The sequence below is a fragment of the Tiliqua scincoides genome, chromosome 14 (genome assembly GCF_035046505.1).
Source record: "Tiliqua scincoides isolate rTilSci1 chromosome 14, rTilSci1.hap2, whole genome shotgun sequence".
In the NCBI taxonomy this organism is placed as follows: Eukaryota; Metazoa; Chordata; class Lepidosauria; order Squamata; family Scincidae; genus Tiliqua; species Tiliqua scincoides.
The window spans coordinates 3,553,517-3,578,658 of NC_089834.1; the positions used below are offsets into that span (position 1 = coordinate 3,553,517).

Consider the following 25,142-nt stretch of genomic DNA (forward strand, 5'->3'; position numbering starts at 1 on the left):
CCCTTTGCGAGTTGCCTCAAATTCTATCATCATGGTAAAAAGGTGATGCAGCATTTTTTTTAAGTAAAAAGGTTTTCTGTTGGCATGCATGTTTGGTTTCAGTTGCAGCCACTTAATTTTTCCTATAAGTGCTGCAAAAACAAGCTGAAAGGTATGAGCGAATGCATCCTTTTCTCCTTGGTGCAGAGAATAGGTTGCACTTAAAAGAACCTGTTGATCTTAATAATGGCTTTCTGCTGTGAGCATAATATTAATGGCAGCACTTCAGTATTCTAAGACTCTTGAAGACCTGGCAAGAGCACATGGAGTGCCCATTAAATGCTCACATATTTTTGTGTGCATTTGTGATTTTTAACCCTTCTTCACCAGCTCTGCATTTTAACCTTTTGTTAACTTAGCAATGCTCTAAAACGGGTCTCCAGACTTATCGGCCAGAGGGCTACATCTGGATATCTGGCACGGTGTCATGGGTCAGAAAAATAAATGAGTGTTTAATATAAAATTTTAAAAAATACATTAGAGACAGAACTGAGATCAACGAATAAATGGACTTAAAGTTCCAAGATTGCTCCAAGCACCAACTCGCACCACAGAAATAAATCACACACTCAAATGAACTCCCATTCTTCCACCCTACAAGCAGTTTACTTACATGTACCGAAGTAAATACCTCAGAACTAGCACATCATGGGAAATACCCGGAGTGTGTTCTGAAGGCCAGGGAGGCCTCCCTGCCCCTCAAAAAGCCTTCTAAAGATGGAGGTTCACTGCTGTCCACATCTGGCTCCTAGGCTAGGGTTTGGGGACCCCCTACACTAGGCTGCTAAAGTCAGTTGAATTCAATACGTCTGGCAATTCCCCTGCAGTCTTACAGATTGCAGAGCATAATTGCCTACTGATGCTGTTCCTTGGAGGTTGTGCGGTGCTGAGCCTGAGCACAGCCAAAGTAACAGAAAATTGCAGCTCTCCACTGAGAGATGGGTGCAGTGATGACCCACCCTCGGAGAGCAGGATAAAGGGGAGCCCTGCTGGCATGCCTTGTCCCTGTTCAGACCAAGGATGGGCAGAAGAAGTGCTGCCACTGCTTCTCGTGAAGCCAAAGGTAACAGGTTGTGTTTCTAGTGTCAGGATTCTTTTCTGCACTAGTCATGGCATGTGATTTCAGGTAGTTTTTAGCCTGGTTGTTAAGCATGGGCATGCAGTACTTCTCAGGATTAATTTGTGGAACTCCTTGCCACAAGATGTTGCGATGGTGCCTGAAGGCCTAGATGTCCTTCAAAGAGGATTGGACAGATTGAACTGCAGGCTAAGCATCCACAGATACTCAAATCCACTGATGCCAAACAGGTGGATAAGGAGGGTTGACTGTATATCCAGCCTCTGGGTTTTGGAGGGAGCCTATCTCTGAATGTCAGATGTGGCAAGAGGACGCATGTCTCTTGTTGTCTTGGGTGCTCCCGGAGGCATCTGGTCAACTACTGTGAGATATCGGGAAGCTGGACTAGATGGGCCTTTGGCCTGATCCAGAAGGGCTCTTCTTGTGTTCTTATGACTGAAAGATTTTGGACTGATTTTCTTAGATATCTGCCTAAATTGACACTTGAATAGTGACAGTCAGATATGGGAGACTAGGTCAGGTATGTTCTCATACTGCAGATGAAAGACTGAGTTTCATAGCTTCCCGCAAACCACCAAGCAACCCCAGGAGGGTGGGGTGCATGGGTCCTTCCACCTCTCTACACTTAAGCCCAAAGTACTGATTGACACCTAATTTATTTTAATTTCAGACTGTCAGCCACATACCGTGTGCTCTGCTGACTGGGGTCAGGACACTACCGACTCTGGAAGCAAAAGTGCCCGAACGGCCTTCAAGCAAAAGCAGAGACCTTCCCAGAGAGGAAGAAAAGGAGAAGAAGAAAAAGAAGCACAAGAAGCGATCCCGGTCAAGGTCCCGGTCCCCTTCCTCCAAGTATCACTCATCCAAGTCCCGGTCCCACTCCAAAACTAAGCACGCGCTTCCCACGGCCTATCGAACTGTCCGGCATTCCAGGTGGGTGCAAAGCTCTCTTGTGCTCCTCTTCCACTGTTTCCATCAAAGGCCTTCTTCCTTGCAGGAGTTTTCTTGCATGTCGTATTTTCAGCAGGTGTGCATTACTGGCCTACAGGAGATATGCCCTGAAATCATCATGGTCGAAGTGCACACATTCCTATACAGGTGTCCCCTCCCCCCAATACCTCCAGATCTGGTATCCATGGATTCAGTTATCTGTGGGTACAGGGATTCCTGCATCCCCCCCCCCCTGCATGCCTGTTAATGTTCTTTAGAGGTTTGCTATGGTGGAAATGTATCTTTAATAGCATGCAAGCTTATCGCGTATGCAGGCAGGCTGTAGGCAGCCTGAATGCTTGAAGAGACAATATCAAATGCGAACAGGAAGCAGGAAGTTAAATGTCTCTTCAAACATTCAGTCTGCCTGCACACACTATAAGCTTGCATGCTTATAGCCATGTAGAAGGAAGAAGCACTTTTACCATGGTAAGCCTCTAGACAACGTTAGTGGGTGTGGTGGCAGTGTGTGTGGAGATAGGGCTGTCTGTGGTTTCCGCATCAATGGGTCTGGAATGGATTGCCCGCAGATATGGGGGGGGGGGGTGCCTGTATTTTGTGCTCATGTTGGCACTGGAAATATGTGATGGAGTTCTGTGGCCGGTTGGCTGCAAAGTTGTACAGTGAAACTAGCAAATTAACCCACGTTGGCACCACAGTCGTGCAGCAGTTCCTGGAACTCTCATACTGTGGATAAAAGTCTGTACTGCGAACAAAAAGACACACCTCGTTCCAGATAGCATAGTAGAGACGTTAGAGGCACCCTTATTAAAGGTCAGTTGAGACTGCCTGGATAGACAAGTCAAATGATTCCTTCTTATGGCCTGGTCTGGACAGCTTTTATACTATACAGACTGAATCATTCCAGTATTATTTGGCAGGCATTGCAAAACAACCCTATATTACAGGGCAGAACAGCCTGTCGTTCAGTTTCCCTACGGCCTAAGGGAAATAGCATTGTTCGCTTGAAACAGTTTGTAAAAGCCAACATCCTTTCAGCACTCTACTTCTCATCCTCATTCTGAAAAACTTTCAGAATCTCAGACTCAGGTCTAAGGCCTGCTTTTGGTTTCCACAGTACCAGTCTGATTTCTGCAGAGCTGCTGTTGAGATACTTGAAAAAAAATACCAGGGGGAATTAACTCAGTTGGAGAGTGAGACAGGGAGGCCCAAGAAAGCAGCAGTTAAGCTTTCAGTAGAGGAAACGGGTAAATACTTGCTGCACAGTTTTTCAAATTGTGCCTGTCTGAAACCTCTTCTCTGCTTTTGATTTGGTCAATCTTAGATGACCAGGCTGCCAAACGGTGCAGTTAGCAGTGGCATACGCCTGGAGTGAGGACAGCAGCCTGGTATCTTTATAGGGTAGTCCCCTGGAGCGGGGGTGGTGTGTGGATTCCTAACGCCTCTAATCTCTTGATGTATTGGCATTATTATACCATGATTGCAGGTAGCGAGGGGGTAAGGCCAGGAGATAGCAGCATAGCTAAAATTGCTTATTGCGTTCATGGCAGGCATCAGGGCAAGCAAGAACAAAAGCACTGACTAGAGCAGCAGTGCTTTTCAATTTTTTCATCTGTCCGCACACTGATGAGGCACTAAAATTGTCAAGGCACACCATCGGTTCTTTGATCATTGACAAGGCGCACCATGCTACTGGTAGGGGGCTCAAATTCCCCAATTGTCCTACTGATAAATGACCCTCCCCAAAGTCCTGCAGCACACCCGTGGACCATCAGCAGCCCACCAGTGTGCCACAGCACATTGGTTGAGAATCACTGCTCTAGAGAGAAGGAAATGGGCACCCAGTTGGACCCACCAGCAGCCCCAACTCCAAAGCAGCCCAAATGTCTTTTTTGTTTGTTTTAAAACACTTTGGCTGTGCTGTATCTAAACTACCTCAAAGCAGCTTATACAACAAATGGCAAAGTAGCCAAAATGAACCATATATTGTTGCGCTGTGTATATTACAGTGCTGTCTAGGATGCTTTGCTGGTGATGCATGTTTGGCACCTCGCAAACCCCCTGTCCTGGTCAGCAAAAAGAAGAAAAATCCCACATTCTAAGACAGTGACCCCCCCCCCCATCACCTGTGGAGAAAGGGGCAAGCATTTCTTACTGTCTGGTGTACGATGGCACTGATTCAGGTCCATTCTTAACGTCCTCTGTGTGGGGTGGGCTACTGCTAGGCTGTTGAAAGGGGCCTCACCATCTAAGGGAGAGTTGAGAGGCAGCCAAATGAACTGGGACATTTGTAGAAATACAGCGATTTAATTAGGAACGGGCAGCTTTGCCATACACATTCAGTGCATGAGAAGGGAAGAAGAAACTGGAATTAAAACTTTGCCTTGATTTGTTTAAACAACAGCTAGAACTGGTGTGCCTGCAGAAGATTAATAGAGGTCAGACGAGAATATATGTTTGAAAGATAGCAGATTAATTTAAAGCGCTGTTGGAATAAATGACATACAGCGTGCAAGCTCATAGCTTACATAAAACACTATCCAGAGCCCTTTTAGGGATGTGTTTCTCTCATTTGGCCTTGCCTCCCTCCACACACACGCAGAGTTCTCCAGACTTTCCAAATCAAAAGCTCTTTTCTCAAAGACAGAAGTCTCCATGCTGTGTGGGAGTGTGCCACAGCTGGAGTAAGGGGCATCCCTTACATAACAGACTTCTGACAGAGCCTGATGTGCTCCCATTAATAACCCTTGGACAGCACCACTGTGTGGTCCCGGAATTACCCCTTAAAAATAGTCCGAGGGCTTGTCTGGCAGCAGCTTTGCTGGAGCTAAGAAGCTGCGATGGGAGACTCTCTGAGTACCTGATACAAAACTGTCTTGAGTTCCAGGGAAGAAAGTGGGACTATAAGTGTAACAAATGACATAATTTTATGTTTCATTGTTCATTTTGGCATGTACAGTGCACCCTTGGTATCCAAGGGGGATCCTTTCCAGGACCCCCCTGCAGATACCAGATTGAGCAGATGGTTAAATCCATGGCTAGAGGGCATTAGAATACCTCTAGGTGTGGTTGGAAGTTGTCGGCGCAAGCCAGAATTTACTTCCGGTCACCCCTGGGAGGCCTTGTGAGGCCCTCCAGCAGCAGGCTCAGCATCTGTGGATACTGAAATCCACAGATGTCAAGCCTGCGGATAAGGAGGGCCCACTGCACAGGGTTTCAGAGGAAGGTGTTTTACCCTCCATCGGACCTTTGCCGTCTAGGTCAGTGCTATCGATACTGATCGGCAGTGGCTCCCTGGGGTTTCAGCCAGGAATTTGTCTCTGTCCTATCTGGAGGTGTGCCAGGGTTTGAACCTGGGACCTTGTGTCTGCAAATCAGGTGCTCTCTTGCTGAACCATGTCTTTGGGAGCTTGGTGGAAACCCCATGACCCCTTAGCTGGAGTTTCCAAGAATCTCACCCATAATTTCTTTGGACATGTGGAGGTGCCTCACAGTTGAATACTGAAATCTGAAAGTGTGTTTTAAATAAGGCTCGCTGAGTTCAGTTGGGACTTATTCTTTACTACAAAGTGTGTTTAGAGTTTCAGTCTGAGTTCTTTAATCCCAACAGAGAGACTCCCTGAGTGTGCACCGCATCCCAGCTTAGAGCAACTCCGCAAACATCATCCCCGTGAGGGAAGATGGGGGGAATGAGAGAAGTGCACCCCTAAAATAATCCTCATACAGTCGGACCCCGGCATCCGCAGGGGTTCCGTTCCAGAAACCCCTGCAGATACAGAATCCATGAGTTCAGGGACCAAATTTAAATCCCTTAAAAACAGGTGTCACCAGCAGGTTTGGACAGGTTCACTGTGCCCAGTGGCGTTATAACTGTGTGCGCCCTCACCCTTTCCTTTTCTTCTCCTCCCTCCCATTGCAGATATTCTTCTTTCTGTTGGGTCTTCTTCACTGAGAACCCAGCTGAGAGGGAGAGACAGCAAGCAGCTCTGCTGCTGCAAATATTTTTTCCCTGATTATGGAATTTCTTAAAGTTATGTACAAAATGTATTGTTTCTCTACCCTCACCAACTTGCCATAAGAGCAGGTCTGAGTTGTGGGGCCCCAGTGGCACTTCTGGAAACCCCTCCCCGAGACTGTCCTAGTCCTCACATATTGGCTCATGCCCCAGTAAGGGGGGGGGGAGATTTGGGGCTGCCTTGCATCAAAAGTCAGTCCTTGATTCAGCAGTCTTCAGAGTCCCCCAACAAATGTGATGCTCCCAATAGTACAGTTCGTGGAAATTCAGCGTTTGGTCACAGGGAGCTTAATATTCTAGTTGAGAAATTACAGATTTCATAGTTGAGTGCCTGTAAATACAAATAAAGACCGTATTAATTGCAGTGTGAATTGTTTTTATTTTCTGTGAAGTAAATTGATGGGGGTGGAGGGCGGGAATAGCATGTTTAAGAGGAGGAGGAATGCACTTAACCAAAGAAACCATTGCACAGTGAGTGATTTAATGGTTGTGTAGTTGAAAATCCTCCTGCCGGCTGTTCTGAAAGTCCCTTTGCATTAAGGCTGCTACCAGAGTTAGTGTTAGGTGGATTATATATCTTGGACTGCTCCAGAGTAAATGGTTTCACTTGGGTCCCACGGATGGGGGAGAGAGATGAGATTCTCAAACAGCAGTTTGCAGGTGTGTTACAATTGATCCAGAAATTTCAATCCACATTAATCACTATCAGTATGTATTTCAACAGTACATTATTTGTTAAGTCCCCTGCTCTGTTTGCCCAGTTAATAAGCTGTGTTTAGCAATTTGTAGCGCAAATCTAGTCATTTAAAGGATTCACTTTTAAGATTAGCTGATTGGCAGACAAACCTGGCACATGCAAATTGTCTCAATTTCAGAGAGTCCACTAGGCTGGGTCTCCCAAAATGGTTTTCCCATACTTCACTAGCAAAAACAACAACAGAAAAAGACCTTTGGGCATTGCTTCAAAATCCGTTCATTTCCCTCTGAGGCCAACTGTGAAAATTCTGTTCCTTGCGATGTAACATGTCACAGCATATAGTGAAACTTTTCTAACTGAGGCCCAGATCCTAATCAACTTTCTGGCTCTGACATAGCTCTGCCAATAGGGTATGTGCTGCATCCTGCAGTTGGGGGTCAGTTACAGAGCTCTCCCCAAGGTAAAGGAATGTTTGTTCCCTTACCTCAGAGCTGCATTGCCCTTATGTAAGTGCTGGAAAGTGGGTTGGGATTGCGCCCTGAGCCTCTTTAGTGTCGTGATGGGTATTAAACTGTGTTTAATTGAGTCAAGGAGCCTTTATGAGTATATTTTGTAGTCTCAAATCATCTCCAGGTTTTATCTCTTTTTTTGGAAAAAGCAATAGTGAGTCTTATTGTTCAAAGTTAACGTCAACAGCCATTCCCTTCTTAAGACATGAAAAGCTGCAGAAACAGAGCCAAAGCTGCAAAATGACAATATATACATTAATTCTAATAACTATTTTAAGTGAATGCCTTTTTGCTCCCCCGATTGCCTGGGTTCTTGTAGGCTGAAAGAGTGCTCAGCGTGCCTCCGTTTTCAGAGTCAGCTGCCGCTAAGGAACTTGAGCCCTTTTTTCAGGAACCGACGATAACTCCCCAAAGTAGCCCACCTTTATTCTGAATGTGAAGTGTGTGCCTCCATATATCACAGACTCCCAGAATCCTCAGGGACATTGAGCGTGGAGCCGTGGCTGAGCAGCCCATCAGTGGGAGCAGCAGCAGAGCGCGGGAATTCTCAGGCAGCCTCCGCGACAACACAAAGATATGACTGCCGGAGCTCTTGTGAGGGCAATCCTGGTAAACCGTCAAGGTGTCTGACTGACCTCCAACTTCTATAAATCTGTTTATTTTTTCTTCTGTAAAACATCTGGTAAAGATCAGATTGTCCAGGGAAGCTGCAGTTACTCTGCATCGCAGCGCACAGCAGCCTTTTCTGCATGTGCTTTAAGATTAATCCCCACCCCGTTTCATTTCAGGGCAGCTCAGTTTTTTAAAGCTTAGGCTCAGGGTGAGGAAGCCTTTACAGAGGGATGAGCTTATGTTTGGTGCTTCTGGGGCAGCGATTCTGCATGTCGCTCTTGAGTAAGGTTGCCAGGCCGGTTGCATCTGAAAACATGAAACTTCTTGCTCAGGGGCTCGTTGATGTCGCACATCTGCTAACTCTTGAAAAATGGGAGGGGAGAAAAAATTGGTGCCGGGGCACCACAGCAGTAAGGGGGTGGAGCCTGCTGTTGTGGCCAAATAAATGCCCAGAGATTAACCACTGCCACCCATCCCCCTGGGAAAAAAAGTAGAAAAACAGGATCATTTCAGGCCAAGTGGCAACCCTGCTCTCGAAGGACACTGTTGCATCTCTCTTTCAAGGGTCACAAGAATGTGATAGAAACTGTTATACTTATCCCTAAGCAACCGGGCTGGGGCGCATCTCTCCAAAATGGAGTGCACATTTTCTGTGCTGTGAAATTCACTTGTCACTGATTTTTAGACCTCATTGCAACCCCAGTATCACCCTCTCCTTTTTTTTTTTCTTTAAAAGAATTGTGAGAAATGGCCTCTGCCTACTCTGAAGGCAGGCAGATGTCTGCTTGAAAACAGGGAATAAAACATCTGGCCACTCACATTATTTGAGAGAGGTAAAACAGAAAGCACAACGAAAAGGGAATGGTCCCGACTTTCCTTAGATAAACTATATGAAGGAGGGGAAGGGGAAGAGGCTTTTGCTCAATGTTTCTGTGGTTGAAACAGAACCTTCTCCCCCCATTGTGAGCACACACATGTGCTTTACTGCAGCATGCAATTCCAGTTTTGGAAGCTCTTCTCAGCTGAGCGCATTCTCTTCCCCCCCCCTTTACGCTCTCTCTCCGTAGGGTAAACTGTTCAAACCAATAGAGTTCTGGTCACACCATTAGTCTCACCATTCACAGGTTGAGAAGCTGGATTAAAATCCACACTTCCCTTTGCAAAACAGCAAGACTTGGGGATAACGTCAGATCCCTGAGGGAATCTTGAGTTTTTGAATCCATGGATGAGCTAGGGTTTCTCTTCCTCTGCTCCCAACCTCCGATGTGAGAACTTAGTGTGCTTTTATCTTTACAAGAAAAAAAATCAGGCCTCTTTCCAAGATACTAACTCCTATCCCCCCAAATGATTTGTATGACCTTTTAATGTGCCGGCTTGCTCAGCATGTGATTATCTTTTGAGCTCCTGTTTCATGTATGAAATAACCCTTAAAATGCCTGTTTCTTCCATTGTGGAAAGTGTCAGGAACTCTGGTATAAGTGTTTGAGAAACCCTCAGGAAGCTGACGGTACTTCCCAAGACCACTTTTTTGTGTGTTGGTGTCAAGTGGAGGGGGGGAGAGTTCATGATGTAATCCAGCAAATATTTTTAATCTGACTTGGAGACAACAGGTATAATAAGTAACGAAACCAGTTTTACTTCCCTTCCTCTCAAGAAGGTTGACATTTTTTTCCTCTTCCCTTCCTATTTAGATCTCGCTCAAGGTCACCAAGGAGAAGGGCGCATACCCCTGAAAAGCGTAGAGAAGAAAGGAGTGTCCCGACAGCTTATCGTGTGAGCAACAGTCCAGGAATGAGCAGGAGGCACACTCGGTCCAGGTATGCCTCGTGGCGTTGCTTAATTGGCATTCATTATTGTCTGCTTGCATTAGCACTTACGAGCCACCTTTCTGCAAGTGCATCAATGGCAGCTTGCAATTTACATACAACAACAAACAGAAATGGTTCAGAAGGCGTTCAAAAGAAGCAGAGCAGACTCAAGCCATTGGTGCTCAGAAGAAAAGTCCTGCTGGATCATGCCCATCTTGTTTCCCACCAGCTGCTTCTGGGAAGCCCACAAACAGGAGAAAAAAGGGATACAGATGTATCCCCTTACCCACAGACGGTCCATTCCGGGACACACACACGCACCTGTGGATACCAGGGATGCCCTTTAAAAAGATAGGGGAAGTTAAGAAAAAGCCAGAAATAGTTTCTCCTAACAGTGTTTAGGAGAAACCTTTTGCAGTCTCCAAAACCTTTGCATTTTGAGGACTGCAAGGCAGTCTTCTGAGCTGCTTGCAGCCTGCTCATGTGAGGCTCCTCCGTTCACCCAATGTTGACCCTGAATGCATCAGCACTAGTAGGAGAAACTATTTCTGGCATTTTTCTTCACTTTCCCTACCTTTTAAAAGGACATCTCTGGTATTCGCAGAACTGCGGACCATTGAAACTGTGGATGTCAAATCCACAGATAAAGGGGTATGCCTACATTCCTCTCCCACCATTGCTGCCCTCCATCTGGCACTCGCAGGCATACTGCCCCTGAACCTGGACGTAGCACATAACCATCATGGCTAGTAACCAGTGCTGGACCTGTCTGATCCTTTGACCTTTTCTTGAAAAGTGTTTGCAGCAGCCTGTCTTTCTGTCCTGCAAGTTGCCAAGTAGAACAACTCAAACTGTGATGATTCTCCCCTGAGGGATGCAAGCTCATTCCTGCTCCTGGGACAAACACAAAACTGAATGTGGACAGGCACATGATGTATCTGTAGAGGGAAGCACCTGACAACTGCACTTGAAAGGGAAAAAGATAAGAACTTGGGCTCCATCTCCTTTATAAAGTGTTTTTAAGCCTTGCTGCTTCCTGTTAGAAGCCTGTCAGTGGGAATCATACGCAACAGTATTTGAGAACCTTTGCTGTGGAAGGACAGCTTTAACTGTAAAGGAGCTTGTGCCTCATGCCTCTTTCTTTATTCCATGCAGTGTTTCCAGTTGTTCTGAAATACTGGGTCTCAGGCCACCTTTGTTTTAATTGAGACGTGTGGGGTTACAATTCCCTGACCACAGAAAATCCTGTCCTCATTGGTTGTTGTCAGCTGAGTGTTGCAGACACTTCTGGGGCATGTTCCAGGATACAGACTCAGTTAGCACTGGCCACCAACTAGACACCCATGGAGTTTTGCCATTGCCCTGCATAAATTAGCATGTACACCACACTTCCCTGCATCCATGCACTGCAGGGGAGAAAACTTTCAATGGCAGGCATTGGTCAGCCAGTCTCTTCCAGCTCAAATCCACGGATGCCTGTGGTTAAGGAGGGCCCCCTGTACCCAAGCTGACCAATTGGAGAAATGGGAAGATAATTAATAATGGCCAAAACAGTCAGTTCCAGGTGTGCGGAACACGCATTATCACAGGGAAGCGTACATGAGTGCAGTTAATAGCTTTAGAAGCAGGCGGCGGTCCACACTGGTTCTTGAGATCATCAGCTGTGCTGGAGATCTCTTGGTTGACTGCTAGCTGTCTTTTCTGCCTGAGTGGCCTTCGCTTGTGGAAATCGTCCACCTGTGGTCTGATGCAAACTGCACCAGAGGGGAATGATGTGTGTTTGGTATGAGACTTGGGGTTTAACCTTTCACTGGCACTTTGGGGCAGTTGGCTTGAATGGATACCCCACCTGACTCGGCAAAGAAACCCCTTTTCAGATGGTGGCTCAAATATTTAGTAGGGGGAGCAGTTGTCCTTCTTCACCCTGTGTGTGTGTGTGTCCGTCCCTGTCCCTGTTTGCTGGTGTCTCTCTTGAATCCCTTTGGCAACCAGGGAACCACCTTCTTATTTCTTTTCCTGTACAAGTCACTCTGGGAGTTTCTGAGAGGTTCAGCCCCTGCTCTGCAAGCCTAAGGTCCTGGATTCAACACCCAGCATTTCTAGGTAGGGCTTTGTCTGGAATCCTGGAAAGCCACGTCCAGTCTGTGACTCAAACAGACCAAGTGAACAGTTGGACCAAGTGTACAGATACAGTATTCTCTGCATCTGCAGCAGATCCATTCCTGAACTTTCTGAGGGTACTGAACCTGCAGATACTGAAATCTGCATGGGGGCCCATAGAGGACCTCTGAACTTGTTTCAAACCCGTGTTGGGTCAAATCTGCTGATTCTGGACCCGTGGATAAGAAGAGCCCACTGGATGTTGGCTTTCTGTGATCCAGTGCCTTTTTTGTTGAAAAGTTATATTTAATTAGTTTACATAATAAATGAGTGGTATGCATTTTGAATTTGTATTGCACACCCACACAATCTTTTTAAGCAAAAGCTAAGCATTGATGTCAGTGTGCTTTCTTTATATTAGCTACCAAGATATCCGATGCAAATGTTTTTCCAGCTTGTACAGGAAGAGGAGAGCAGAGCTTTAGTGGATGAGCTAGCTACACATCTGCTCATCTGTGCTTAAGGTCTCAGAGCCTGCTATCTGTACTCCTTTCAGTCCAATATTGAGGGTGGAGGTATTCAAGAAGATCCCAGAACAGACTAACCCAGGACAGTGCCAAATTCTGTGTTTACTCTCTGTTTGGAGAGAGGAGAGGCCCAGATGCACACATGTTCCAAGGCCAGCTTCCCCTTCCTGTTGGGGACAAGCAACTTCCTCGTGCAAGAAGCAGAGGACCAAAAGTTGGTGTGTGTGTGTACCTCTGCTTGTAATTTAAAAGAAGTGTTTTGTTTTCAGTTCACGCAAGGCTGTCGTCCCACAGCTTGAAATCACCATAGAAACAGAGTAAAACTTTTCTTCCCTTCTCTTTTCTGAATATTATGGACTTGCTCTTGGCTCTTGGTTCACTTTGGTAGCAGTGTGGCTTTTTGTCTTGATATACAATTCTATAGTTCTTGGGAGCTCTTTCTGATGCAGCTGTTTTGGCTTTCTCTTTGTGTACATACATGCAGTATTCTTTACAGCCTGTTCCTCAGCCCATACCCTAAAATAATACACAGTGGTATAACAACATGTTGCTATAAAGAGAACACAAGGTACACTCATGTATATTTCAATGCAACATCTTTATATTGGATCAAACAGTGGCCAGAAGCAAAATGCAGCCTCCTTGCTGTTTTCAAAAGAGAGAGAGAGAGAGAGAGTGTGTGTGTGTGTGTTTCGTATAAAAAAGTTAGGGGAAAACAAGCAAAGATGTTGAGCTTGATTGGAAAGTCAATTACACAGGGCTACAAAAACAATTGGCAACTTTTTTTAGTTGTCAAGGAAGTTTGAACGAATTTAGGATATTTTGGGGAGGTGCTGAATCAAAAAATGGCATCGGTTTTGCCTGATTGGCTCTGGTTTGTGGGGGCATAGCCACCTTATATGCAGATTCAAGCAGCTTCCTTGTAAGGAAGACGACACAATGGCTTCCTCATGAGAAAGTTGCTTGAATCTGCATATAAGGTAGCTATGCCATACCACACTAGAGCCAATCGAGTAAAACTGACACCAGTTTTTCATTCAGTGCCCCAAATAACCCAAGAATAGGTTTAACTTTTAAGACAATACAATGTGTGTAGATCTGTTATAGAGCTCCCCTAAATCAGTACCAGTAGCTCCCCCCCTCCCCTGGTGTGTCAAAATGTACCACCTGCTTGCATTGGGCACTGTTTCCTGCTGAGTCAGATCTAGTTCAGTCTTTCTGATCCTGCCTGGCAGCCACTTTCCAGGCTTTTGGATGGGTCTTCCCCTCCTTTTTTTAGAGATGCCAGAGATTGAACTTTGGTCCTTCCACATGCAAAGCAGACAGTCCAGCCCCTTTCCTTCCTCAGCACTAATGGTGTCCACTAATTACAGTTGGGCTTTGTAGTTGCTATTAAAGGAGGGCCACACTCCACTGCAGAGCCCCTGCTCAGCATCCCTTCTGGATGCTGACCTTTTGTTCAATCCCTGGGAGCGGAGGGAGCAATATGTGCCTGAAACCCTGAAGAGCCACTTAGTTCAGGCATCCCCCAGTATTCACAAATCTGACACCCGCAGTTTCACTTATCTATGGTTCCCACAAGTACTGAGGGGTCCACTTCAAGAAAAAAAGCCCCAAGTAGTTTCCCCTACCATTGCACAGCAAAACTACAGCCTCTTCCAGGTCATGGAGAGGCTGTTCCCATCTCCCAGTCTTGCCCCAGAACGAAACCCCCGCAGATACAGGGGGACACCTATACTGACCAAGACAGCCAATGGTCTGACTCTGACAAAGCAGCTTCCTAGAACTGACCAGAGGATTAAATGTCCTCTTCCCACCCCTCCCCACCCCTGCATCCGGACGCATGTGTTTCTCTAGTTTGTTCACTGAAGGCTGCAGCAGCTGTCCAGGGGCATGAGGAAGAAGCATCCTGTGTGCAAGGGGAAGACGTGTTGCATGAATCTTGCTCCACCAGCAGGCTTAGCTATCCTGTTTGCTGGAGGTCCCCTTTGGTTAGTAAACACCTTTTAAAACGGTTCATTAGGCAGCCTTTTTTAATACAGGAACAATTCCTGGGTCTGCCTCAAATCCAATTAGAACTTGCTTCTGACTGTGTTTGGCAGACCCATAAAAGCAGTTGTACGCAGTGGCCTTCAACGCATTGCTCATAAAGAGTGAGGGGAAGGTGCCTTGGCGACTCCAACCGAGGTTAATACTTGGGTGGGTTGTTGGCATCAGAAACAGAGCGCAAAGCAGCAGGTGAGAGACACGAATGTGTCGGAAGGCCGGTTGACTGATTTTAATTAAAGGCACTTTGACATTGGATGTTGGCCAACATTGTTGGGTTGCTCCAAGTGGCCTCTACAGGTAGATGTGCAACTGGTCTCCTCCAACTGCTGAGCGCGTAATAGGTGTTAGAAAATGCTGGGAGATCCCACAGCCATGCAACAATGGCACACTCTGTGTTGGTGCATTTCCTAATCAGTGCAAACACTGTTTCTCAAAGCAGCGTCCCTCATGCTGTGTGTGGTAGCAGTTGGTGTGGCAGGACTTTGAGGCAGCCGTCGCTTGCCCAGTGGCCACAGTAGCTGGCAGCCAGTCTGCATTGGTGCTTCAGCCAGTGCCCTGTTTTATGCTGGGCACCATGATGGGTGTGCCCCCTCTCTGAAATGAGGGTGACACACTAACCCCCTGGGTTGGGGGTCATGAGCATAGACCACCTTCCAGAGCTCTGGAATATGCCATTCCCTTGGGAATGAGTTCTGATGTCCTTCTAAGGAGATGGACTCTGAGGGAATGAGTTATTCCATGGGGCTCCAGTGCACCAGTTGTGGCCTCTGCGTTGAAGCAATCCTAGTTGGTTGGTGGCTACATCTCAATGTGGAGACCATCCAGTTGGGGAATATTGCAGTCCTAGGTGCCCTATTTCTCCACCAGATTTTTCAGAGGAGACATCTGTGCCTAGAGCCTATGGAATTTGGGTCCCATGGAGTAGGCAATTATGGAGTAGGCATGTCCCTCCGAGAGAGGCATTATATTCAGATCCCAGTATCTGTGGATCTGGCATCCACGGATCTGATTCACATGGATGTCAGCAGATACTGGGGTCCAAATTTAGATTTAAACAAAAAAGTCACAAGTTGGGGCTCTTACCTTTTCATGGTCAACCCACACCATTTCCAAGCTTGAGGTGCTTTCTTAGCACTGAAAGACCCATTCTGGGTTGCACAGGGGTTCCTTCCTTCTCCCAGGCTTGCCTTAGAACACAATGCAAAGTGGGCCTTTCAGTGCTTCAAAAAAGCTCCTCAGGCTTGGAAACAGTGCAGTTTGGCCACAAAAAGATTGTAACCCCCATTTTTGCCTGTATATTTTCTTTAAGGCATTTAAACTTGCATCCTGGTATCCGCAGAGGATTCCTAGAGTGGAACCCCCCCCCCCCCAGACACTGAAATCCGACTGCATTAGGGGAAGCGACAGGCAGTGGAGCTGGTAACTGCCTCAAGTCTCTGACAGTTTGTGGAGTATTTTTGTTTGTCCCCTTGTTACAACTACAATTTAAAAAGATTTTATGTTCCCATAAAACTGTTTCCTCTTTATGGATAGCAGTCATTACCAATTCAGAATAACCTTGTGTCTCCTGATGCAGCCACGACAGTTTTAACAAATGTACAGCATTCATTTCCCGTGCATATAGTTTCCTATTGAGACTGCCCCTTGAGTATAGAGAGTGGGGAGGTTCACGTTTTTTGCTTTTGAAAGTGCAAGAGTGCAGAGCACGTGTTCAGCTCTGGGAAAGGCCGTGAGTTCTCTTTTTAGCCAGGGGACAGTGGGGGTGGGATTTCTTCTCCCTTCCCTAAAACATCTGGGGTTTTCATGTCATTGATCTAAGCACTGAAGTTCCATTATAGAATAACTTTCCCTTTGTGGAAGGTCTTGGCTTCTCAGAGATGTACTAACAAGCATGTTGTTTCATGCAGACGAAGCTCTCTGAAGCAATGGGAAAGATCTCAACCACCAGTTGTGTAACTCTTGTTTAAATTGAATTGTTTTGTTTTGTTTTTCTTTTGTATCCCATAAGTCCTCACGAAAAGAAGAAGCGGAGATCTCATTCGCACACCAAGTCCAAAGCGAGGTCTCATTCCCCCTCCGTCTCGCCAGCCAAACAGTCCTCACATAAGAATTCCACCCATTCGGCCAGTGCCTCTCCTGTGGAGAGTAGGGGGTCCAGCCAAGAACGGACAAGGTAATGGACACTTGGAAGGCCATACCCCTGTGCTTGCTTTTTCTCCTCAGCTCTGAAGCAAATTTTGCTCTGTAGCACAAGTTGTGAAGAATAAGGCAGGGAGGGGCTCATAGCAAGTGCTTTTATCATTCTTTGCACTGTCTTTGTAAAGAGAGGGGTCTGTTTACCTGTGTATGATGTAAGCTGATACATTAGCCTGTCGGGGGTTGGTGTTTTTAAATGTGGGGAAAGCATTCCAGGGGACAGAGAGAGAGAGAGAGAGACACCCCCCACTCCATTGTTAAGTGAATCCAAGGCCACTTCTGGTTTGAACAAACCAGAAGTAGCTTTTTGAGGCCTCAGAAGTGGCTTACCCCCAGTGTCCATGACACCTTCAGTGAGTCAAATGTATTAATGCTGAATTCACACGTGCTGGGGATTCATTGTATGTGACCCATTCATACAAGAGATGAGCTGTGAATCAGGACTTTCCTCGTTTGAATCCTGCCTCCAACATGAACTCATCAGGTGGCCTTAAGCAAATCACTTTCTCTTTTTTCTCTCTCTTGTCCTCAGTCTTCTCCCCCTGTCTTTCCCCTGGGGTGTGGGGATAAGAATAGGCCCTCAGTTTGGCTGTACTTGTAAGAGGCAACTAAACAGCCACCAGGTAGATGGGACTCATTAGCCTGGGAAGGCAGCTCATCTGAGAGAAGAAAAACTTTGATCCCAAACCTCCCCTGCCTTGTGGCTACAGGCTTTAGGAGTCAACCTCGAGGCAAAATCCGGAGCCGGAGTCCCTGAGGCAGTTCATGACTGAACACATTCACATTCTGGCAACTCCTGCAACGCCACTAGATCCAACTGTACTGGCTTCTGCCTTTCCATTGGACCATTTCAGTGACGTGGAGAGGGGGGATTTGCTGCATTGGAAACAGTCTGTCCTCCATATCTACCTTACCCAGGCTTCACGCACTGGAGAGGACACTGTTCTGGAACCACTATTCAGAGTGCGAATAGTGTTCCTTTTCAGTGTTCCTTACAAATACTTCCTTACAAATACTAAGTACTGTTACACAGGCCTGTGAAATTGTGGGTTAGGAAACCTTTTTTCAAAATTTATGGTGGTTTTGTATGAATTTGGGGTGCTGATTCCATAAATAGTGTCAGTTTTTATCACATCTATTTTGGAGATACAGCATAGCCTCGTTAGTGAATGGCTCAAACAGCTTCTTCATGTGGAAGCCATAGTGTAGGCTTCCTCATGAGTAAGCTGTTTGAGCCATTCACTAATGAGGGTGTGCTGTATCTCAGAAACTAGGTATGATAGGGCAAATTGGCACCCCAAATATATTCAGGAATAGGTCTGACTTTCAAGATAGCAAAATATGTGTTGGCCTGTGTTGTTACTTAAAGGTAGTAGTGGTAAAATCCTTCTTCCCAGTAGATTGGAAAGTGCAGGATGTATCTATGCAAGCTGCAGAAGTAGGTGGCAGGAGTGCAGCCTTGGAAGTGTTCAAATTGCACTGTGGTTTTGAACTTTTGCCTTCATTTATTTTAAAAGGAAAAAGTGCAAAAAAAAAAAAAAGCTGGTTTCAAGCAGAAAACTAGCACTTTCCTGGTGTGCTAGTTTTCTGTGTACAGGGAGTTCTTAATGTGAGGAACAGAGCAGTTCCTCATCTGAAGTATAGTTCTCTCTGCTTCCTCATTCATCTGAATGTCTACAACTAGAAAGTGTCCTGTACTTTCCCCTTCCTTTCCTTTTTCTAAGCAGCCACAGATTACACTGCATTGATCTTAGCATTGAAATTAGTCATGTCAGTCCTGTTTAACCAACTGTTTTGGTGAGGTTTGAAGTTGCTGCTTTATTGATGGTTCTTTTATATTCTACACAGTCATGGCTTTTTCATTCTGTCATGTGTTGAACAACAGTGTCCTGAGAATGCTGATGTTGATAAAAAGAAATCACTCCAGCCAGCTATTTCTGCCCAAGAAACCCTCCCTGTCTTAAGCATCTTGTGGGGGAAAAACGGTAGTCAGCATGGTTTGGATCTTTCAGCAGTAATTCAGCAGCAAACTGCTGCAGGTCAGATATTTAGAAAAGGATTGACACATCCAGCTGTAAGCTGGTAAAATGCCTGGAAGGCCAACTGAGGCAATTGCCCCCACTGGCGAGTTGGTGGGAGTTCCCCCACTGCCTCCACCACCCTTCTGTGGATACAAACAGGAAGGGTGGAAGAGGGTGCGTGGAGCAGAGGAGAGTGGTGAGCTAAGGGGAAGAGAGGCTCCCAGTGCTCTAGCCCAGCATTTCTCAAGCTGTGGGTCAGGTTGTGACCTGATTTCTGGTCCCACAGATGAAAACAGCTAATCAGTTGCCTCAAGCCCTGAGGCTCGTCAAAAATCGGAGAGCTGCTAACTGCCCTGCAAATGTCTGAGCTCCTGCAGTTTGCAAGCTTGTGTAAATATTGGGAGATAAGTGTTTTGAATGCCTTTTTTCAGGTGTACAGGGGCCAGGTGAAGACTGGGCCCTATAACTAAGCAAACATGGACTGCAAACTAGTACTGTTATTCCTGTATTGCAGGATAACTCTGAGAGATACCAGATTCTCTAAGACTCTTAAGACTGGTGTGTGGCAAAGGCGAGATGTGACCCAGGGACCCTCCTGCCTTCACTCTAGTTGCTGTGTTGGTAGGAAACACCTGGACATCTGTCTCCCTGCAGGGAAGGTCTGCTGATGCATGTTGCGTTTGTTTTTTCTTTCTTTTAGGGGAGCTGCTTTGGAAAAAGACGGCCAGATCTCTTCAGCAATCGTGTCGTCGGTACAGAGTAAAATAACTCAGGTACAATTTTTAAAAAGATTTCCACTACAAAGCCTTTTAACGATTCCAGAATTATCTGCCTGTTTTGTAATGATCGCATGTGTTTTAATTGCGGTTTCAATATTGAAACAACTCTGAAAAGAATGTGGCAAATGGGATGTAATCACTGTGCTTCCAGATTTAAATCTGTCTGCTTTAGGAGAAGAGAGTAACTGCCTTCTTCCATCGTGACTCGGGCTTGGTTGGGGAAGCCAGCGCAGACACCTTTACCACCGGAGCTGTTTTGCTTTCCAGAGTCCCAGGAAGATAACACACAGTTATCCTCTCCCATTATTTGAACCACAAAATGCCCTCCTTCAGGTCCTTGTGCTGACTTTCCCTTGCCGTTCACATGAAGCACAAACCTCTTTGCCTCTTTTAAAGCTCTCTACAACCATTCCTTACCTTCCACTTCCCCCAATATGCCAGTCTGTAGCCTTTGCTTTCCCTTATTGCCCTTCCTGGCACTGATCCCACATACATGTGCGTACACACTCTCTCCCTCTCTCTCAATCTCTCTTTTCCTTAGAATATGTAACGCCTCATGTATATCTGCACCTATCACCCTTAGCCAGTGTAAAGAGATTTGAGAGCATTCCATCCCTTTTTGACTGTAACAAATGCACGAAAGTATTTTCAAGTTGATTACAGTGCATTCCCTGTATCCATGGAGGGATCAGTTCCAGGACCGGGTACTTGCAGACACCGAATTCCATGGATAATGCAATCTGCAGTGGGGAGGGCAGCATGGCACCACAATTACTTTGTGGGCTGTACCAAGTCCTCTGGATGCAAGTCACGATGCAACCAGAAGTTAGTTCTGCTTTCCACAGGTGACTATCAGTTGTGTCCTGGAAACCTTCTGAGACTCTCCAGTTGCAGGCTCAGCATCTGTGAAAAATCCATGGATGCCAAGCCCACAGATTCCTGTATAACATACTGTAAATGCAATGGGGAAAGAACCTGCTGTATTGTGAAAAGATACATTATTTGTTTGCCAGATGGGTTTACTAGACTGCCCCGGCTTTGTTGTGGGTCAAAGTCTTCGCGCAGCTTCTCTCCTAGCCCTGCCTGGCCCTTGGCACGCTAAGAAAGGTGTAGAAATAAGCCTGTGTCTAAGGTGTTCAGCTTCCTTCACAAAATGTAGGAAAACAACACAATAGTTCCGTGATTGTGCTGTTCAGTTTTGCTAGTCTCAGAAATGCCTCTCCTTTGTTTTACTTATTGCAAATTTAGTCTGATTCGACGGTAGTTTCCCGAGTGGGTATTTGAGTTTCTCTTAAAATGTTAGTGTTGAGAGATGGCGCATTTGGTTCTTTTTAAATAATTTTTTGCCATTCTTTTCAAAAATTCAGTTACCAAGCAAGCGTGTAGACTATTTTGCCCTTTTTGGTGACTGGGATTCTTTTGGACAGGGTGGTTGGAATGTAGTGGAGTGAACAAAAAGGGTTTCTCCTTCCAAGGGAGCAGGTGTCCAGTTTTAAAGGAGAGAACAAGATTCTGCATTGATCTAGTACAAAGCAGGGACCCTCCAGGGTTGGAGAAGAGGGTGGTTGTTCAGTCGTTAAGTCGTGTCCAACTCTGTGTGACCCCCATGGACCACAGTACGCCAGGCTGTCTACCACTAACTTCTGGAGTTTGTTCAAATTCACGCTCATTGTCTCAATGACACTATCTAACCATCTCATCCTCTGCCGTCCCCTTCTCCTTTTGCCTTCAGTTTTTCCCAGCATCAGGATCTTTTCTAAAGAGCCCTCCCTTCACAGGAGATGACCAAAGTATTTCAGCTTCAGTATCTGTCCTTCCAATGAACAGTCAGGGTTGATTTCCTGTGGGATTGACTGATTTGATGTCCTTGCAGTCCAGGGGACTCTCAGAAGTCTTCTCCAACACCATAATTCGAAAGCATGTATTCTTCATCTCTCAGTCCTCCTTATGGTCCAGCTCTAACAGCCATACATTACTACTGGGAAAACCACAGCTTTGACTATACGGACCTTTGTCGACAAGGAGACAAGGGTAGTAGTAGGGTAAAATATGCCCCAGAAATTAATAATGATGATTATGATGATTTATTGACCTTGTATCCCACTCTGCTTCTCTCCACTAAGAGGTGTCCAAGGCTGCTTACCATATTTTTTTCTGCATATTAGTAGAAGGCTGGGGGTGCCTCTCTTGCTTTTCCTCCTCCTCCCCCCAGGTGATGATTCTTCGAGAGATGAGAAGGAAGCAGTTCAGCTTCAAAAGGCACCCCCAAGTGGAGCTGATGGTGGTCACTCTTTGCCTTGCTGGCTTTTCCAACTTCTAGAACACGGGTCTGCAAACTTTTCAGCCACATCAAATATGTGGCACGTTGTTGAGGGCCGGAAAAAAATTTAAATATAAAATTTAAATAAATAAAATAGAGATAGAGCTTAGATGAATGAATGAATGGGCTCATTCATCTTCTCCAGCCCTCAGAACACCTTCCAGAAACAACCAGAGCACAGCTCCTGGTGTTCAGTTGAGTGGACCAGAGGCTTTCAGGGGACAAGAGTCTGGCTGCAGGCCAGATAGAGGCTCACTGTGGGCCGCATCTGGCCCCCCGGGCTGGGATTTGGAGAGCCCCATTCTAGAAGGTTGCATGACTGAAATAGGGTTGACTAATTACCCCTGTAGGATTCTGACTTGGTCCAGGGCCTGTCTTGAAGGAGAATCTGGGGAAAAATAAATGGTGAACATGAACCAACAATAGAGGGGTTCTTGTTCTACCACACCCTGCTACAAACAGTATGCTGGACCTGGTGGAGTTTGGTCTGACCCAGCCAGGCCGTCCTTGCGTTCCTGGAAACACATGTGTGTAATCTCTGGAAAAGCAAGTTTGCTTGTTGGTCTCTCTGGCGTATTTCCATAAACCAGCTTCTCTTTCTTCCAGCCCCCCTTGCCTTGCAGTAAACATGTTGCTCTTTTTGAAATAATAAAATCATCCTGTGAGGAATTAATTTAGACTGCACTCGCTCATTGCCAACGCGGGGCTGCTTCGAAGCCACCAGGCCCAATTTCCATAGAAGACGGCGCTTAGCTTGGGGGTACTGTAAGCATCAAGTGCGAGGAGAGGAGCGGCTCGCATCCCCTTGATTTCTTCAGGAAGCCGAGCCTGCCTGAAAGTGCCAGGGGCAGCCACCGTGCAGCCTTTGAAACCTGATCACAATTAGCCTCTTGCCTCTGGATTTGAACAAACATGCATTATGCAAAGGCCTCTCACTCTGCCATTGTATCTATTGAGATGTGCTTTGTTTGATATGACAGAACTTTTGTGTGTGCAGCTGGCTGTCACCTGATGAAGGAAGTTTCACTTCATTCATTGATGTGTATTGTGGGGAAGGGTCTGACTTGTTGTGTGTGTCTCCTGTCCTGCCCTCCAAGTGGAAGCCCACAAGTCAGGGCAGGCCAGGGTTGCTCAGTGCCTTTTTCACCAAAACCAGAAGATGGATGGATGTCTTAACATTTCTCTAGGTCTAGTGTCCTCCAGCTGGCAAGTTGGTCCTCCCAACCTCACCGCTCCCCCCTCCTCAAGGTTCTAAAGCAGCGTTTCTCAACCAGTGGTACTCATACCACCAGTGGTACTTGAGGACCCCCAGAACCCCCACCGCCTGGCAGTGGGACTAGCAATGCAATGCCACAAGCAGCTGTAAGGAGGCTAAGCAGGCAGAGCTCCAGCGTGTGGTTTTGGTATGTTCAGAAAAGCCCTGAGCCTCTTACTGATGTTTGTCACATGGCATCCAGCCTCCCAATCGTCCTGGTACTTCCAACAGGTGGACCATGCAAAGTGGTGTGGCAGGGGACAAACGTTGAAAGGCACTGCTCTAAAACTTGGGGCAGGGGTCATGAAACCACCCTGCTTTGTTCCGGAAGGGAATAACCCTGCACCTGGAAAGCCAAGGGAATTATGCCTGAGGAAGTTGAACTAGCCAGCTCTCTACAAGAGGTAATGCCAGGTTGATGTGGGTTCTGCCTGACTTCTGATCTGCAGCGAAAGCTGATGTATTCTCAGCCCGTAAGAAATTAATGCCTCCCTCCACACCATGTCTGCAGGCATTGACGTCTGTTGTTTGGAAGCCGCACTAGATAATACGCACTGAGCATCATGCAGTTTTAAAAACCACCGTTCTGAAGTGAGAAGCACTCTTCCTTTGGTTTTCAGCAAATCACGTCTGCATCCCAGCAGACACCTTCTAGAAGAGGCATGCTCTTTTGTGTTGAGGGAGCAGAAAGAGTGCCTCTTCGTTATCATGGTGGTGATTGAAAAGTGGTGTATTAACGGCAGAAAATGTTATCTGAATGGTTAACAGAGTGAAAGAGGTGAGATGTGAGTTGCTTGCCTCCCCCAAAGGGCTCACATTCTGAAAACAAGTACAGTGGTCCGTGGGTACCCACAGGGGATCCGCGGGCACTCCAACCCCCCATGGATGCCAATTCCTGCTGATCATTAAATTAGCAGAAAACCTCACAAAAGACTTTCCGGACGTGACCGGGAGCACCTTCCAGTCGCATCCTGGAGGTGTTCAGGGATTCATCCAGAGGCACTTCTTTCCACGTTCAGTTTCCAGTCGTGTCCAGGAGGTTCAGACGTGGGGTCAGCATCCATGCTGAGTCGTATCCATGGGTGCTGAACCCACAGATGAGGAGGGCCTGCTGTACACCAGCAACAGCCATTAGGTGCCGGGGAGGGGCCCTGTGCTGGGATGACATGGGGCCATTGCTCTCATCTCGTCCAGTGTAAAAGAGGTGCCTCTCTGACGCGTGAGCTTGTATAGCCATCAGCAGTATTTGTGTTCAGAATATTTAGAGAAAAAATATCTACTTTCTCAGTAATTCAGAGCAGCATTGCGGTTGATGAAAAGTTTTTTAAAAGAACCCTACAATCTTGAGCATGTTTGTTCAGAAGTATGTTGAGTTCAGTGGTACTTCCTTCCAGCTGAGTGCCCATAAAGCTGTATACCTTTGGATAATGTTCAATGAGACTCCTCTGGAAAGTTCTCACTGTGTGTCCCTGTGTTTTGTCGCAGGACCTTATGGCCAAAGTGAGGGCAATGCTTGCAGCTTCCAAAAACATCCCAACTAGTGCCTCCTGAGACCTGAAGGGCTGAGCGTCCGGAAGATGGTTGGAAACTTCACGTTCAGACAGTTCCCGGCTTCCTTTTTCTCGCATCAGCCGATATCGAGGAGCTCAAATTCTTGCAGTGTACATAAGAGGGACCCCTTGAAACTTGGACGATTTTTCCACACGGAACTTTCCTTTGATGAAAACACACACACACATTAGCCTTTGGGAGCTTTGTACATTTACATTTTGACCAGTTCTCCAGTAAGATTTTACAACGAGCAAAGTCTGTATATTTGTAAATATGATGTTTCTGTGAGCGTCATACAAATAAAACTGCAGCAAAACACTTTTTATTAGGTAAATGTTTGGGGGAAGTTGTTGTTCTTTTACTTTTCAACCATTAGCATGTTTACCTGAAGTCTTTAGCATGTGCTGCTGCAGTGATCTTCAGCATACCGAGCGAGAGCCAACTTCAGGAACCCAGTGGGCAAGTGAGCAGCCCTGGGCCCTGTTCCTCGTGCTCTTCTGCTCAGCTTCATCTTCCCTTCTCAGCCAGTTGAAAGAGGGAGTGTCATAGTGGGGGAGAGTGGGTGGGCAAGTGGGAGGCTGTGAGGCAGCAGGCTGAAAGGTGGAGGGCTTGGCCAGAGCAGCCTCTTCAAAGCC

At 46.4% G+C, this 25,142-nt stretch overlaps 1 protein-coding gene across 5 annotated transcripts in view; it reads left to right on the forward strand.

The window, feature by feature from the left end:
* The window catches only part of SFSWAP (splicing factor SWAP), a 110,660-nt gene extending 85,819 nt beyond the window's left edge, over positions 1–24,841 (forward strand). For 4 of the 5 annotated variants that reach the window (XM_066609595.1, XM_066609591.1, XM_066609593.1 and 1 more), the window contains 6 exons: positions 1,788–2,050; positions 7,753–7,911; positions 9,593–9,718; positions 16,394–16,558; positions 19,303–19,375; positions 24,442–24,841. In XM_066609595.1, the coding sequence (XP_066465692.1) occupies positions 1,788–2,050; positions 7,753–7,911; positions 9,593–9,718; positions 16,394–16,558; positions 19,303–19,375; positions 24,442–24,507 (852 nt within the window). In that variant the 3' untranslated portion in view covers positions 24,508–24,841. The remainder of the gene's footprint in view (positions 1–1,787; positions 2,051–7,752; positions 7,912–9,592; positions 9,719–16,393; positions 16,559–19,302; positions 19,376–24,441) is intronic. The other variant, XM_066609592.1, reaches the window with a different exon arrangement.
* The last annotated feature ends 301 nt before the right edge of the window (positions 24,842–25,142 follow it).